The sequence below is a fragment of the Dysidea avara genome, chromosome 9 (genome assembly GCF_963678975.1).
Source record: "Dysidea avara chromosome 9, odDysAvar1.4, whole genome shotgun sequence".
Taxonomy (NCBI): domain Eukaryota; kingdom Metazoa; phylum Porifera; class Demospongiae; order Dictyoceratida; family Dysideidae; genus Dysidea; species Dysidea avara.
In genome coordinates, this window is record NC_089280.1 from 2,182,063 (window position 1) to 2,199,198 (window position 17,136).

A 17,136-nucleotide genomic window follows, 5' to 3' on the forward strand; every position below is an offset into this window, starting at 1 on the left:
GCACAGTTTCAAAAAAGCTGGATGTTGGTTGTTTAATTACTCGGGGTACAGCACATATAATATACATAACTAACAAATGACCATTAAAGTCACAACATAAGTACAAGTAAGCTAGTGCAAAATTAATAATACTGTTATATGTATTTGTCTCAGAGTCTGGTGATGTATTTAATGCAACTCCCACAGTTGACCAGTGTAGTCACCACATTAGTAGCAAAACTCAAGACATTGTAGTACATAGGAAACATACCATGATAATAATAATATGTTCAACACAGAGAGGATGCTAATAAGATCACAAATATTTCAACACAACAGTGTAAGTATACATACAATTTTTGATTATCACTACATAATTTATTGTGCAATTCCTCCATAATAACCACAGAATAGGACACCATGCAAACATTAACTTAGTGGCCTACATACAATTTGTGTATTCCTAGCTCTGAGCGTTGCCTCAACAACATTACATGACATTCAATGTTATTGTACATCACTGAACTGTCTGAAGGTGGGTAAACAAACTGACTTGTATAATAATAATAGCTATATGAGTAGTCTTTTGCTACTCTGTTCAAAAGTGACTTATAATGATGTTGTCCATGCTGCTATTACTGTAAACACTAGGAACTTGTGAAAGAAAGAACAACGACCTTCATGTGATTGTATACTTTCCTTGTGTTCATGTAAATGATACTAGAGGTATTAGAGTGGATAATTGTGATGGGATAGACAGAATACCCATTATGAAGTTAGCTCTAGAGGAGATCAATGAGAGATGTGACCTACTACCAGGATATCGACTAGTAGTCAACTATGCTAACTCTGGCACAAGTTGTGATGCAAATAGGCTAAAGTAGCTATAACACAACTATACACATAATAGGCAGTATATATACATGTACATCAAGTAGCAGGCTTATACAATGCATGCATAAGTATGTACATATGTCTATACCTATGTAGTATGTAAAGAACAGTATTTTTGTTATTGTACATTTTTCATATTTTATATGTAGTGTTTATCAATCCCAGCCAGAGGTGGATCTAGGAGAGGGGCTAATATGGGGGCTGAAGCTCCCTTCACTTTTAGTTGACCAATATGCTGAAAATTATAATGAACTTTAGTCTTAGTTATTTGTTGGGGAACATGTACATTTTACACAGCTCTATTGTGTGACTACATATATCTATATCATGCTTACTGTTAAATGAGCTTATGTTAACAATGCTCCTGTCATAATCATGATACATGTTCAAAGGTAGACATGTTTACACTACCCACTATAACATTTCTTGCTCACATGTTGTACTTACTGTACATTGCTTACTGTTGATCGACACAGGTCTCTTATACTGCTTCTTCTTCACTGTTCGGAGAAGACAAGTTCAGTTATCCTAGATTTTACCGACTGGTGCCAATAACAGAACAAGTAGCTGATGGGTATGTGGCAGTTGTGAAGAAGTTACGGTGGAGAAGAGTTGCAGTAATATCACATGATAGTGAGCTACACCTCAGTATAAGACATTCATACAAGATTGCAGTAAATAATTACTCTATATAGGTTGGAAGATACACTTAATAGTTAGTATACATGTTTTGACGCATGAATGTTTTGGACATGGTCCAACACACGTCATCAAAAGTGTTAAGGTGGGTCAGTGCAGTGCCATCATTACTATTCCAGGGGTGGATCTAGGATTTCAGAAGGGGGGATGCTAACAATGGTTGGTTGGCTAAGAAAAGTGAAACTAGTTACAACTAGCTGTAGTGTGCAAAGCACACTCAACATGCAGAGCATGCTCTATCTAGGGGGTCTGGGGGCATGCCCCCACAGAAAATTTTGCAAATTTAGCCTATTCAGTATTAAAATTTGGCAATATTTTGACTGAAAAATGATACCACTTTGTTTAAGTGATTCACAATGCTTGTAATTAAAGCATTGTGAGTCACCTAATTTATAAGTGTAATAACGTTGAAACGACACCATTATTCCAGAACAGTTGTAACAGCTACTAGCTGCATGTCATATACAGCCACAGCCAGTACCTAAAAATATATTCTTTACAAGAACAGGAAGGAGAAGGATGCAGCTACACATATGATCAATACTTGCCATTAATTTTGTGTTTGAAATACCTTAATTTAGTGGTACATTAAATTTAGCAATTTTAGAGTTTGGTTTTTTGCTAATTGATTGTATCAATTCACGAATTAATAAAATTTATATGGTGAATTCACCAATATACAAGATTGCTAAATTTATAGTGTATTGCTTGGCTTAAGGTACTGTATAGCTAGTGTGCTTTACAGTCTCATGGCTCAAACTATAACGTCCAAACAGCAACAATGAAGGGAAGGTTAGAGAGGGCAAGTATACACTCACCATGTAGTGTGTAGAGTACGCATACAGGAGGTCGGGGGTGATGCTCCCTCTGGAAATTTTTGGAATATAGCTATCACAAGATTGAATCTGGAAGCTATTTTTAACCAAATACTCTATTGTACTGAAAGATTGTGGGGGTACAAGATGGATGAGTTCAGTTGTAAGCAATTTTAGAAAAACAGAACTACACTTTTAAATGCTATATATTGGATTATAAGGCAATACATAATAGTGGATTGTCAAAGACATACACAGGATTGGATCTTAATTAAGGTCATTGTAGAGATTTAAAATGCACACAAAAATAACTTCAACTTTGTAGTATATATAGCCACAGACTGTTCTGTTACTATTTCAATCTGGCTTTTTACAACTATATGGCCCCATCACCATATTAATATTTTACAACCAGAGTCCAAAATCACTTAAATATACAACTAGTTTTTGGCCACAACTAACCCCCTTATAATGTGACAGCGTAATGCTGTGGTATCATTTGAGCTTATAAAGTTGAGCTTCACTAAGGGGGTTTGGGAGTGAAAACCCTGCATGACATTAAATTTTATTAGCTTCAATTGATGCTAGATTCAGATAACTGCAGCATGGAACTTTGGTATTGATAAAGCAAAAACAAAGGGTTCTCAGATACTGTGACCTTGTTAACTGTATACATGCTAAGAAATTAACTGTTTTACTTAAGCATGTCAACCCAAGCATCAATGTAGCAACAATTGAAAATAACCACTATAATATTAAACTATTTGACAGAAGTTGTTAGCAGTGCACATGCAGGTCAAGAAAACGCCCTGGCAACTTCTTTTTAAAAAACACATTATGATGGATGTTCTATTAGAGTAGTTGACTGTTCTATTAGAGTATTTCGATTTTTATCAGCTTTTAGGTTAAGTCTCACACCAAAAGTATAGTTTCAACCCCTCTTAGTAATTCTAAGTAAAGATTAGCTATTCTCCTTTCTCTTTCCATCTTTTCATTGCCCATGCATATCGTATAAGATGCAATTGCATCTACACTGCAACTTCTAGAAGCTTTCTAGCTTGTTCATGGTAAAATTTTGGAAGGGGGGTGCTTGAGCACCCCAAGCACCCCCCTAAATCCGCCCTTGTATTCCACAGAGAGTCAATGCCAGGATTATAATACATGATAACTTTGGTACCTCACTGTAGCTGTACACTTCTGGTGTATGGTAGGTGATATGGAATGTGATTAGTATACAAACTACGTATCATGTGATATATTTCCTTCTGATATTCATGAATGCACTATATTCAGTATGATAGTTCTAATAACATCCAATTCTCAGAGCAAGGTGTAATGGGATTGTTTTGACATTTCTCATGTTTCTTTTCCACAAGCAGTTGTAAAGTACATATATGTGTAAGGCTTAGATTTTGATCGGATGCCTCCCGTGGTTACTGCTTGTCACACACAAGGACGGAATCAAAGCACTATATGCTCTTCCATGATGATTAAGTCACATTTATTCTCCTACCAGAAAATCATATTATGACTTGAGTGACACAGCGATATACTTAACTCTGAACAAACATCAAAAAACGTCAGAACATTTTTGACAAGTTGAATGACCAAGTAACATTTTGATGAAATATGCTTAAGCTGTATAAGAGGATACTTATGAGTATTACAAGTAGAAACACAGCCGGTAATTCAACTTTCATTTTGGGACATATTTGATTTGATAATGACTTTATGTACTGGATACAGGAACAGAATAATTGCAATCAATGGTATTGGGGGTACAGTACTGAAGCTCTGGGGTAGTAGCCATTTAAAGAAAAATATAACTCACAATTACTTAAATTACTTACTCATTAAAATTACGGATCAGGGAGTCTACTGCATGGGTATACAAAATGGTACATGCAAGGGTTGTCATGTCTAAAGTTAGATTTAAAAAGTGATGCTTGTCCACGCATCACTTTTAAATATCTAACTGAATCAGACTGATGCATATTCTGTATATCCCATGTAATTTAGTGACAGCCAAAATGAAATACAGCACCCAAAATGATACAATATTGCAGCCAACATTGGCTAAACTTTATACACATCATACTGAACTACCACATAGCACAAAAACTTAATGTTGCTGAATTGAATATCCAAGTACTCCTGAAAAGATACACTAAATGTGACATTTTGAGAGGAGAAATTTTGACAAACTGAAATGTAAATTGTTGAAATTTCCCCTGTTAGATTCTAAGACTTTTCCACAGTATATAATTGATTAACATTTTCCTGCAGGTAATCAGGGAGAAGCTAGAAGGACCGGATTTTGTATGGTTTCTACATGGATGGTTTAAACTAACTGGTAGAATACAAGAACAGAACGTCATGTTCTGCTAACAAAATAAAAGCTACTCTAGAACACACTTTAGGAGGTCTTGGAAACAACTAGCTACTCGCAACTAACATATGTAGAATAGTACATCTCTGACTAGGTATATAGATACGATGTGAGGAGGATTTGACTGAAAATGCTTCAAGTTCAGTTACAACAGATATTTTTCTCAACTATGGATATGTGTGTGATACAATGTGGGCCATTGTTCTTGCCTTAAGCTCATCCATATCAATACTGGAAGATAGAGGGTTGGGAAGACTGGAAGACTTCACTTATGATTCAGTTGAAATGGCAAATGTGTTCACTGAAGCTGTTGCTAATGTGTCATTTCAAGGAATATCAGTTAGTAGATATATAGCTACCATGCTACTATTGTGTGTGTGTTAAGATATACGTACGCCACCAGCTGAAGATGTGCATTAGGCAGCCTGGACAGTATCATGAGTAAATATAGCAACCAAGATTTTTTATCATATTTAGAAAATACAGAAGTACAGAACATTTCTTTTCAGACATTACACACCCTGCACATTTAGGTCTGTTCATGATTGACAGCAAAACTCTTTTTGCTAAAATAAATATATAGTTACATTATAGCAACTGTGTTTGTATGTACGTAACAGTGTCACTTCAAGGAAATCTGAACAGAAACAATCTTTCAGTCCGTCTAATACTTGGATTATACGCACATAAGGGTCTGGTGATGACTATACATGTGCAGTAGTACCTGTGATGATCTTTGACCCATCAAATGGTTTAGTTGAACTACCAGGACAAACTCTGACATGGCAAGGTAACCTGTACAGTACACTACAATTAGCACTCTAATATGCAGCTACACGTCCCGCGGGTGGAAATACTCCCAAAGATGGTCCCAGTCCCATATTGCTACACAAGTCATTGTTGTAGCAATCTTTACCACACCTGGAATACTGTTTGCATTTTGTTTCCTTCTGTTCACTGTCTACTACAGGAACCATCTGTATGTACAAATCTATACTGGAACATTTGTATTACAGTACTTGTACATTACTATGTAACTGTAGTTCATGTGCTGGCTATACTGTAAAATGGTGATCATTATCTACATGTAGGGTTGTAAAGAGAAGCAGTCATCTTCTCAACTCTGTAATCTTAACAGCAGTTCTAGTAGGTCTTATTGGAGTTGCATTACACACCATCATTCTCACTCCTACAATGAGTACAACTGCAACCACTGCTGTTTGTAATGTGAGCACCGATAGTTAGTATATATGCTGTACTAGTAGTTAAATGCTCAGATAAGGTATTGGATGATGAAACTAGCATTCTCAGGCACATTGATCATAAAGATCTGGCAAGACTACAGAATGATCACAAACCTCTTGAATACACAACTGGTTTACAAGGTGCATGTTTGAATCATTCAAAGATGTGATAATTTAGGCAGAAATACCTTAGTGACAAGTATGTATTTGCTGGTGCTAATCATGGCAATAGTGTCACCTTGGTGATCACTTTACAATCTTGATGAGGTATTGTTCTTAACAATAGTGACAATGTAACCTTTAATTACTGTACTATTGATGTGAAAGTCCACTTTACTTGTAGAGGAAGTCATGATTTTGTACTGTCCTTTGGAAGAAGTATACAAGTGTTTTTTCTTGGCATACCAGACAAAGAAGTATTTCCTAAGGATTGAAATATGAGAAATACCACAAATGTGCTGTTAGCAGAGCTACCTGTACACTGTTCACCTCAAGAATGTTGACAATCACCTCAAGATGGTAACATTGCTAGCATTGTGGTCAATTTAATGATACTTAGTTATGGTTGACTGTTGTATGAGGATAACTGTTTCATACCCAGACTGTAAGAACAGTTTTTATAATGACTTAATTTACTGCTATGTTGATCGTAATAAATTTCCATACCATTATTAAAACTGATAACACTAGCCTGGTTATGACACTCTGTGAATGGCTCTGGTTATATCTAACAATTTGCACCAAAGGTTAGCTACATAGTATGTGCATGTGTGTGCAATGAACAGGACATATTTTACAGTATGCATGTATAGAGGTATAATTGTGGGGTGGTGGCCTCAAACCTGGGATTGATAATTGGAGTCTTAAGCTCCAAGAGAGCATGAAGGCAGCGTTTGCCTGCCTCTTCCAGGGGCATGGCTTTATTGGAATCTAAGAGAGGCTTCATGGGTTGTGACTCAGGAATGATGTCAAAGTTAATGTCCATCAGTAACTCTATATAGTTTCTTTTACAAAGTAACTTGCCCAACACTGCTCAAATGTTATATCATCAATGTCGAATAATAGCTGCTTTGGGAGTGAAAGTATAGACACTTTGTTTTGGAGGGATGGTAGTTGTGTGCATGTGTGTGTGTGTGTGTGTGAGTCAGCATAGCCAAGTGGCTAGAGCATTGGCCTGGTAATCAATTAAAGTTCTGGGATCAATGCCCAGTTATGCAAATTGGTGTTGTTGTCTGCTGGAGCAAGAAACTTTACTCACGTTGCTCCAGTGTACCCATAATGGGGATCTGGTGGCTTGGTGTCAACTGGGGAAGCGACCCACCCATGCAGCGCAGCAGTGTCATCAATGGATACCTGCATGGTATTTACTGTGGAAGCAAATACCTAACTAACTGTCCTTGTTTCACTTGGCAGTTTTGGGGTTGTTGTGGAACTTTAATTGGGTTCCATAATTTCTCTATGTGAGACCCAGACAGTCATCCTGGGGCTTACTAGTCCTGCTCCGAGAGGGAGGGAGGGAGGGAATGAGAGAGCAAGAGAAGAGGGAGTACAATTCACTGGGTAGGTGTGAACATAAAGAAGCAAAGCAAAAAGCAGCTTGTCTGTGTGTCTGTGATTGTGTATGTGTACAGTATCTGATTCTGCTGTGTCCTGAGTAACCTACAAGTTAGGCCAGATGAGAGGAAATCTACTTGCTGGCTTGAAGTCTTGAAATACTGATGCAAGGGAGTCCCCTGGAGACCAGAATCCCATGGCTAGGTGAGTTCTCTCTCTTAGCTAAAATCCAATGGCTTGTAAATGGTTTATTCAGCATTCCCCGGTTGAGTGAGTGTGTACCTTCCATCAATGGTTGGGGCGGAGATGATCTCAAGAGAGGTGAATCGTGCACGTTTGTGTGTGTGCGTACAATGTTAACACACTTTTATAGTGTGTATATCAATATGCTAAAGTGACAGTTTCTACCACTGGACTATACAATACACAATAATAGTAAGGTAACACCCATCAGTGTTACAGTCCATCTGACATACATGTTGGCCACAAAACTCTTGATATCCCCCAAGCACTATATTGTGAGACAATGTTACTATCCATATACAGTGTAACATTTGCCACTGCTTCAATCCTGCTATATGTGTGAAGTTCATTCACTACAAGTTGGATATACTGTAATCTGCTCTCTTTTTTCAATGCAAAATGATTTTCGTATGCAAAAATTATTTACACGAGACTTGTGCACAAGATCAAGATATTCTAATAGAGCAGTCATTCACGTAAAATAACTTTTGTTCAGTGTACACACCAATTTTTATTATGAGAATTTTTGTACGAAAATAAAGCAAATCACGGTATGCACTATAAACACAAAGTTAAAAAGTAACGCCATAAGGACGTCATCTTGTCTACAAATGCCAAAAAAGTAACCATACAATAGAACATAAATTCTTTTCTCCTGATGACATTTATGCTTTGACATTCAAAATACTTCCTAGTTTATTTATAGATCATTTTCTGTAAAGTTGGTTAATCCTCTACAAGTATACTAAGTGTATGTCCACGTGTTAACAAATCTGAATATTGAGTTATGCAATGGAATCACTAAATAGTTGTCCAAAATATGTACCAATGTAGTCAAAGCAGTAAGGACACAGTGAGTAGAGATGACCAACAAAGAAACCATCCCATGTGATGTAGTAATATAATTTCTTTAAGGGTAATCCCCTGATCATCCTCTCTACACATTCCTATTAAAATATCACATCTCATTACAAGCACAGATTTGCTGCTGTGGTGGAGCAGTACGATATTATCCACTCCACCCTTACACATCATTAACAAAGTTGTGGACTCATATTTAAATTTCTTACTTCAGAAGTTATTCCTGGCTCAAACATTAAGTTTTGTTTAGGTTTCAAGTTGTTGATAGCTGTGGTAGTGTACACGTAAGGTAATGGCATTATAACAATTGAAATGTTCTCTTGTCTCAACTGAAACTCCATATTGAGGCTACTAAAATATCCTGTATAATATACATACCACTGAATGGTAAGTCACAATATTGTCATGGTTACCATTTAGAGCATGTTTGCTAGCACAGTAGGGTGTCACCATCGGCATCCCTAACCATCCTGAGATGATAGTTTATTAATATTTTGGTTATATACAAATGGTATGTACCTGCCAAAGAAGATACAGCTAGTATAGTACCATGACTTTCCCTCAAGTGATCTATTGAAAACTTGGTGAGATAGACTCCTTGAAGAACATTCACTCTGTCATGTAACAAGTGAAAATTTGCCACACATCAATACAAACACACATCTCTCAACATATAAACGTAGCCATACTTTGCACAACAGAATAGATACACTTTATTAAGAGGTTCATTAACAACTCATTTTTCACTAAGGTATAGCTTTCAGAGTATCTGGAGTGCAAGTAACAGTCTCACACTGACTGAAGGGTGGGAGAAGCAAAGTAGGGCCCAAAATGGACAAAGGTGGCATTGGCAAAGCTCCACAGAACAATTGCAAGCATTAACACAATACACGCTTGCTCCATGGTAATTTTGCAATGCTATTCAAGCCATACACCGCTTATGCCAAAGACAAGAAAGCAGTAACGGCTTTCACACGTCTGGTCGTAGAAAACAGTGAGGCTGGGGGATAGTATGAACATATCAGAATATTGGGATAGCATCACTTTCGGTATTGCCTATCGTTTTAAAAATTACTATCAGACAGTAATTAAGATGTAAAAATATGCAGATATTACAGCAAAATGCTTTTTAAAATAATATTTGGGAGCAAAAATTAACCTAAAAAGGCTGTTTAGTCTCTTAGTGAAAACATATCCATAAGTAACATCCCTACTTGCATATCTCTTTGAAGATAATAAGTAGAAAAGTGAATTTTCACTATCGTTGCACTTTCATCTATCGTGAACAGTGTCTTACTATTGTTCGGACATTGAAAAATCCACCATCGCCCAGCCCAAGAAAGCAGACCCTTTAAATTTAAGAATAAATTAGCCTGTAAATGGATAGAGAAGATAGTGCACTAACTTAATGATTTGCCATTTTATGATGTGCCAAAAAGACAACACAAATCAGGTGACATATTACAAACTATACACATTAGGGCTGAGCGATACTACCATTTTAGTATCACGATTGATACTAAAGCCACTATTCACGATACTGAATAGTTCACAATACTTACAAATAAGTCAATCATAGCTGGTGCTACATAGCATATTGCTCAGCATTCCTGCAGGAAGTCCTTATAGGTGATAACAAACTAGCCACTATCATCCTTGTTTACAGTAACAGTTATTGTAACACATGCTTTGAGGTTGTTATGGTGTTCACACCTCTCTGCAGGGGAAACCAGATGGGTGGACTTTATCATTTACAAGCCTAGTACTGCATAACAAATGGATTTTTAATGACAATAATGTACAGGCATGGTATCACGATAGTTAATAACAAAATATCACAATATCGATACTTTCAAAATATCACGATATATTGATAAAACGGTAGTATCGCTCAGCCCTAATACACATATGTAAAGACACAGCCTCAGTAGCTGTGACACTTCAATGCTGCTGCCCAGAGAATACGGTGTATTGGTGGGCTTCATGATGCTAGCACACACAAATCCTTATCTGGCAGGCCTAGTAGGTAGTAAAATGTCACAGGTTAAATCTGAGGAACTTGACATCCCACTAAACCACACTGACAATGTCAGACAAGATGAGGTGGTGTTTGCTTCTTAGCTAATACCATACAGGTTGTCACAGCTCCTTAGCTAATACCATACAGGTCCTCACAACTCCTTAGCTAATACCATACAGGTCCTCACAACTCCTTAGCTAATACCATACAGGTCCTCACAACTCCTTAGCTAATACCATACAGGTCCTCACAGCTCCTTAGCTAATACCATACAGGTCCTCACAGCTCCTTAGCTAATACCATACAGGTCCTCACAGCTCCTTAGCTAATACCATACAGGTCCTCACAGCTCCTTAGCTAATACCATACGGGTCCTCACAGCTCCTTAGCTAATACCATACAGGTCCTCACAGCTCCTTAGCTAATACCATACAGGTCCTCACAGCTCCTTAGCTAATACCATACAGGTCCTCACAACTCCTTATACCATACAGGTCCTCACAGCTCCTTAGCCAATACCATACAGGTCCTCACAGCTCCTTAGCTAATACCATACAGGTCCTCACAGCTCCTTAGCTAATACCATACAGGTCCTCACAGCTCCTTAGCTAATACCATACCGGTCCTCACAGCTCCTTAGCTAATACCATACAGGTCCTCACAGCTCCTTAGCTAATACCATACAGGTCCTCACAGCTCCTTAGCTAATACCATACAGGTCCTCACAGCTCCTTAGCTAATACCATACAGGTCCTCACAGCTCCTTAGCTAATACCATACAGGTCCTCACAGCTCCTTAGCTAATACCATACAGGTCCTCACAGCTGGGTAAACTGGCATATTTACTTGGTTAAACACCACATCTCCAGTAGTAGCTGCACTTAAGTAGTGCCATAATCGATTTCAAAAAAAAGGCTTGAACAGCATCAATTTTGAATAGTTTATTTATTTATTATTTATTAATGCTTTACAGCACAAGTGCTGAAGGTCTGTAGAACACCTGGTCCTACAGCCTGCTCAAAGACTTTAGCTACTTAAGGTGTGTTTGAAAAGTTGGAGAAAGGAGAAAAAATCCATGACTGGACCTAGGTAGTCTCGAACCTGCAGCCATCCGATTTACGCTAGTTGCCACATCGATTTTTGAAACTAAGGTAATAAACATCCCAGCAAGAGTTAATGATTAACTCTTGATCCCAGCGTTTAACCACATAAATATAATAAGTATAAGGGAGGCCCTGTCTGCCCACCCTATTAAAAATAAGACTGAAAACTCCAGGGAAAGTTACAGTATACATTGGCATTGCTACTGTAGATTTAACATTTTTCATACAAGTCATTCTAAAGTAGTTAAATTGTAAAAAATTGTAGCTTCTGAGGGGTAAACCCCCAGACCATCCTAAATCATATTGCAGCATTAATGCCACCCTGTAAGTTAGCTCTAGAATCACCAGCGTGGGTAAGTTTCTTACTGGTAACAACAACTGCAGCAACTGGACGCAATCAGACATGGAAACTGGGGCTGTGTGATAATATCATAGATTCAATATTTCAAAAGTTAATTTACTAAGTGAGAGGCGTGGGATTACTGTTGTAATCAAATATCTTGAACTAAGTGGTCTACTTTAGTTGGCTGGACTTTTCTAGCCCAGTGGCAAGCTGTACAAGTGGTCTGAGACCTTGATGAAGCTCTGGCCACTGTTGAGATGGCTGGATGTTGCTGTACAGCTCTGTTGTTTGGATAAAAACCTGTGCTGTAAATTCCCACCCACTTTAATTCACTTCTATTCACTTCTACACAATATACCTTTTCATTTCAAAAACAATCCTTTGCTCTTCCCACCACCCTCTTTCCACCACCCCTACTAGTATGGCCAACCTGACAAAAAAACTACCTGAAACTGGGCTATGGGATACTTACAAGGTGGAAGGTAAGGAATTGGTACAAAAATGTGAACATTTTACACATGCAGGCTTAGCTATAACACTCTGAAAACCATTTAGTTACTTAAACCAGCATTTCTCAATACTTCCAAATAAGCAATATAAGACCAGTTTTATCAGAGACAGTTATTTTAACACTTACTTGTACACATCAAGGAACAGTTCCGCCTACAACAGAAGATGATATAATGATATGACATGATAGACTAATCATACTGGATTATCCCGATCAACAAATGCTTTAAGAGCAGGAGAATAGGCAGCATTGAGTATCAAGATGTCAATCCCTCCCAAATGTTTAACAGCTTCACTAACAAGTAACCTACAAATATCACATTACACACACAAATCACTACTACATGATTATCTTCACTTGTTGTCCTCCTCTTTCCCAACATCTGCTCTCACTGTAAACACATCTTGTGAATATTTCTGACATAACTTTTGAGTATCCTTCAACTTGCTATCAGTACGAGCAGCTATCACCAGTCTACACACAATGACATCAACTTCACATTACTGGACAATCACTAACCATACCTAGCTCCTAACTGAGATAGTCTAATGGCAAGATCCTTCCCAATACCATCTGATGCTCCAGTTAGTATAACCCTCTTGTCCTTGTAGTAACCTGTTAACAATTACATTACACACTATTACACCATATAGCGAGTTTTCTCATCAGATTTTCTCTTATTCGGCAGGAAATGTATAAGCAGCTACGGAAATGTTTTGAATGGTAATAAATCGATGCATCCTTTGTGTATGTTTCCTAAATGTGCTCACTACCCTTGACAAGCTTGAATTAGAGCAGTTTTGTATGATTGAGATTGGTTGTCCAAAATCCAGTCACAAATGACCCACAAAACAATTGTTTAAATTGTATACCCTTTAATAGCAGTACTAAACAAGATTTTATCTGTCACTCAATTTGTAGCTGCACACTTGTTGAATGTTGCATAAGAATGTGTAGCATGACTGCACATTCGCTTACAAATACTGTTTTCACTACTATATGCAACCAACTGAGCAAAAGCCTGCATGCCATTTTCACACAATCCTCAAATTGATTCTCTGTGATCAAGGGTGTAGCATTTTTGTTAAATAGTCTTGGAGGTTTAGCACTAGACAGTTGAAACAGCAAGAAGTTTGTTCATAACTCAGGCATAGATTATAGGTGCTTCATTAAGGCCACTATAAGGCTCCTATTCGGTGATTATTAGTTTCCCATCCAGCTTTTCTAATTATTATGGTGCGGGCGGGAGGGTATTACCATTATACCATTATTTTATAATATTAACACACTGATGTACAGACCTTGTCCAAATTGTCTTTCTTTCTTACTACAAACATTTCCTTCACCAGCTGATTCTACTTTTTGTGATCGCCAACTGTTTTTCGACACTCAACTGAAAGCCTGCTTTGATGAAGTCGATAGAGCACGATTGCAACTGGCACTGCAGCAATTTGCTAAGGAAAACAACAGTTCTCCTGGCGATATATAGCGCATTGTAGCGTTCATCAATAAAAAATTATAACAGTTTGGTATTACGTGTTCTGAGCATGCACAGAGTAAATAATGGCTTACTGTGCGGTAGCTTAAGAAGGATGCGGGCGGTGGATGAGAAACTAATAATCACCAAATAGAGGCCTAACAAAGAAATGACAATGATATAAATAAGCAAGTGCCCATAACTCAGACATGTTCTCTATAAGTGTAGCTATATATGGAATATCAAAAACATGTTGCATTTGAGTAGGGATCATAGAAATAAAAAAAACTATGAAACAAGGCATCTATACCTGCAGCTATGTGTGTGTGTGTGTGTGTGTGTGTGTGTGTGTGTGTTCGTATGTGTGTGTGTGTGCGTGTATGTGTGTGTGTGCATGCATGTGTGTGTGCGTGTATGTGTGTGTGTGCGTACGTGTGTAGTATGTGTGTGTAGTGTGTGCATGTGTGTGTGTAGTATGTGTGTGTGTGTGTGCATGTGTGTGTGAGATCAGGCAAATAATTATATAAGTCAGTTCAGTGGCTAAAATTTACCATATTATACGCTTAGTGCAGTCAGACTACTGGTTATTGACAACCAGTTAAGTTGTCATCACACCCCTGCATCTACTTTCCAGTGGAAAAATCCTAGACACGCCCCTGGAATTGAAATCAACTATTGTGCTGGATCATTATTACAGGAAGTGGTCATAGATGACTATAGTTTGACCCTTGTGACTAATGTCGAGAACCTTAACAATTATTGTCACAGTTTGCTATGTTTTATTAAACACCATCATGATTATGATGAACAAAATGAAAATTAAGTACATGTATATGGATCCTGCTACCAAATAAGTTTAGTCACACCGAGACACACCCTCCCACCAGACCGGGCTGGTAATTAACCACCTGCCTTCATGAGGTAGGCTTACCACCAAACAGTCTATTTCTACAGAAAGTATTGTCTACAGAAAAGTATTGTCAAGAGTTTATACTGAACTGTGTGACGTACGTCTGCATGACTAGACTGCATGTTGCTGGGGATCAAGTCACTACTGGGTCTGGGATTTTTTTCTGCATTCTTCAACGTTTTAGTTACATGTTTCTTACTCCCTGTATTCACAGGCTTTAGACTTCTCACAGGTCCCTAGTGGTATAGCATTCACAGGTAAATTGAATCCGGCTATTATTATTATTATTTATTATTATAGGTGAAATAGGGCAGACAGCCGAGGCTCTGATTAGGTCCTACAAGGTACAAGTAAATACATTACAGACATTCAAATATGGCCTCTGAAAATTTAGTTAAATTGTCCATGCACAGTCAGTTCTACGCACTCACTCACTTTCCACATCCACGGAGTTTGTCCACTGTACTACAACTACTGATACTAGTAAGATAATGATCGGAGTGATCACCGTCCACAACGCAAAACACATCGCAGCTTGTTCTCCGCGCGAAAAAAGTACGTATATATTATAAGCGCCTGCGCTCCGAGTTGGCGTTTCATAATAAGAAATTTTAAACCGTTTCCCCTAGCAACCTGAATTTTAGGGAAGCTTGTCCTTTATGGAAGAGATTGATGTACGGCCTCCCTGAGAAACAGCTGTCCTTCTTGCTACGTGCTGGTTGTGAACCTGGCTAGGTGGAACATCATTACTAGCCCTAAATGTGCCCTTTGCCTAGCTACCCAGCCCACAACAAACCATATCTTAACTGGATGTCCTGTTGCTCTTGATCAAGGAAGGTATACCTGGAGACATGATTCAATCCTACAGGTTCTCGTTCATGGACTCCAACAACACTTAGCTACCTGACAGTTTTAAACTCTATGCTGACCTTCCAGGATATCTTGCTAGTGTCTGCCCTCCCAGCACCATTCCAACCAATCTTTCCTCCACCCTTAGCAGACCTGACTTGGTTTTAGTTTCCAATAATTTCATCTGTTTGTTTAAACACTATTCCCACCAATACCCAGCAATATTATTTTGGCTGCTAGAGCTAGGAAGGAAGACTGGTATAGCTCAGTGTTTACAATATGACCTTCAGCTTTCTGGCTTATCTGTCAATCTCATTTCCATTGAGATTGGTTGTTTAGGCCATTTTATGCCAGACACAATTGCCCAAGTAGCCAATGCTTGTGAAGTGGCAAAGAAGACCATAAGATCCCTGTTTGAGCAGGCTGCCTGCATTACTGTCTCCTGCTCATACAGAATTTTTTTTATTTTAGAGCCTTCCCGGACTGGGATCTATCGGTTTGAACTCTTCTGCATGCTATAATTACTATTTTTGTATTGTAATTTAACAGCGTAAGTCTCAGGGGCGGATCTAGGGGGTGGGCTTTGGGGGCTGAAGCCCCCCCTTCAGTTTTAGACTTTACTTGACCAATATGCCAAGGATTATAATGAAATTTTGTAATTATATGATCACTACTAATAGAAATACTCATAAACCCACCTTATAAACATCTTTCTAAGGCATCATCAGTGGATTTTTGCTAAAGGTTATGCAACAAAGACCCGGATCAGCATTGGAGGTGTATAAGATCGAGATACTCTAATAGAACAGTCACCTAACTACTCTAATAGAACATTCAATGTAAGCATAAAAGTTGGTTCTGTTATGGATTTTTTCCAAATCTTCCTGTGCCTACACATACAATGAAGTGCATTGGTCTGTTTAAAAAGCTTTTTCATCTACTTGTGTAGTTATTACCGGTACTGGTATACTTAATTCAGGTACACAATTTCCATTAAAAATGCTCTCAGATTCAATCTCGTATCATTCAAATTTCAAAATTTTCCAGTTCCTACATTATTATTCTATCATTCACGCAATTGTGAGAGGGTGCATCATGTGCTTGGTCATCTGAACTTTTCCATTACAAATGCTGCAGAGAGCCATGTATATCTAAAGGCAGTATAATAAAATATCCATAAGAAGAAATATGCATTTTATGCGGAAATTTGTCCAAATTGTAATGTTTTAGCATCCATTTTTCAAA

The 17,136-nt window shown here is 38.0% G+C and overlaps 1 protein-coding gene across 1 annotated transcript; it reads right to left on the reverse strand.

Annotated features, from left to right (window-relative positions):
- Nucleotides 1–8,320: 8,320 nt before the first annotated feature.
- LOC136265422 (hydroxysteroid 11-beta-dehydrogenase 1-like protein B) lies at nucleotides 8,321–15,615 on the reverse strand. Its single transcript, XM_066060269.1, has 9 exons — nucleotides 15,478–15,615; nucleotides 13,180–13,270; nucleotides 13,013–13,129; nucleotides 12,856–12,961; nucleotides 12,782–12,807; nucleotides 9,198–9,292; nucleotides 9,092–9,148; nucleotides 8,888–9,039; nucleotides 8,321–8,764 (listed from the first exon to the last, which is right to left on the reverse strand). The coding sequence occupies exons 1-9, from the start codon at nucleotides 15,569–15,571 to the stop codon at nucleotides 8,603–8,605; spliced, it is 900 nt and encodes a 299-aa protein (XP_065916341.1). The 5' UTR covers nucleotides 15,572–15,615; the 3' UTR covers nucleotides 8,321–8,602.
- Between the last annotated feature and the right edge of the window lie 1,521 nt (nucleotides 15,616–17,136).

Bases quoted from the DNA above. Each gene is read 5' to 3' on its own strand.
- LOC136265422 (XM_066060269.1), bottom strand. From the start codon at position 15,571: ATGTGTTTTGCGTTGTGGACGGTGATCACTCCGATCATTATCTTACTA. The intron at 12,962-13,012 runs GTGAAGATAATC...TGATATTTGTAG, and splicing joins GGGAAAGAGGAGGACAACAA to GTTACTTGTTAGTGAAGCTG. The intron at 9,040-9,091 runs GTAACCATGACA...TATATTATACAG, and splicing joins TAGCAAACATGCTCTAAATG to GATATTTTAGTAGCCTCAAT.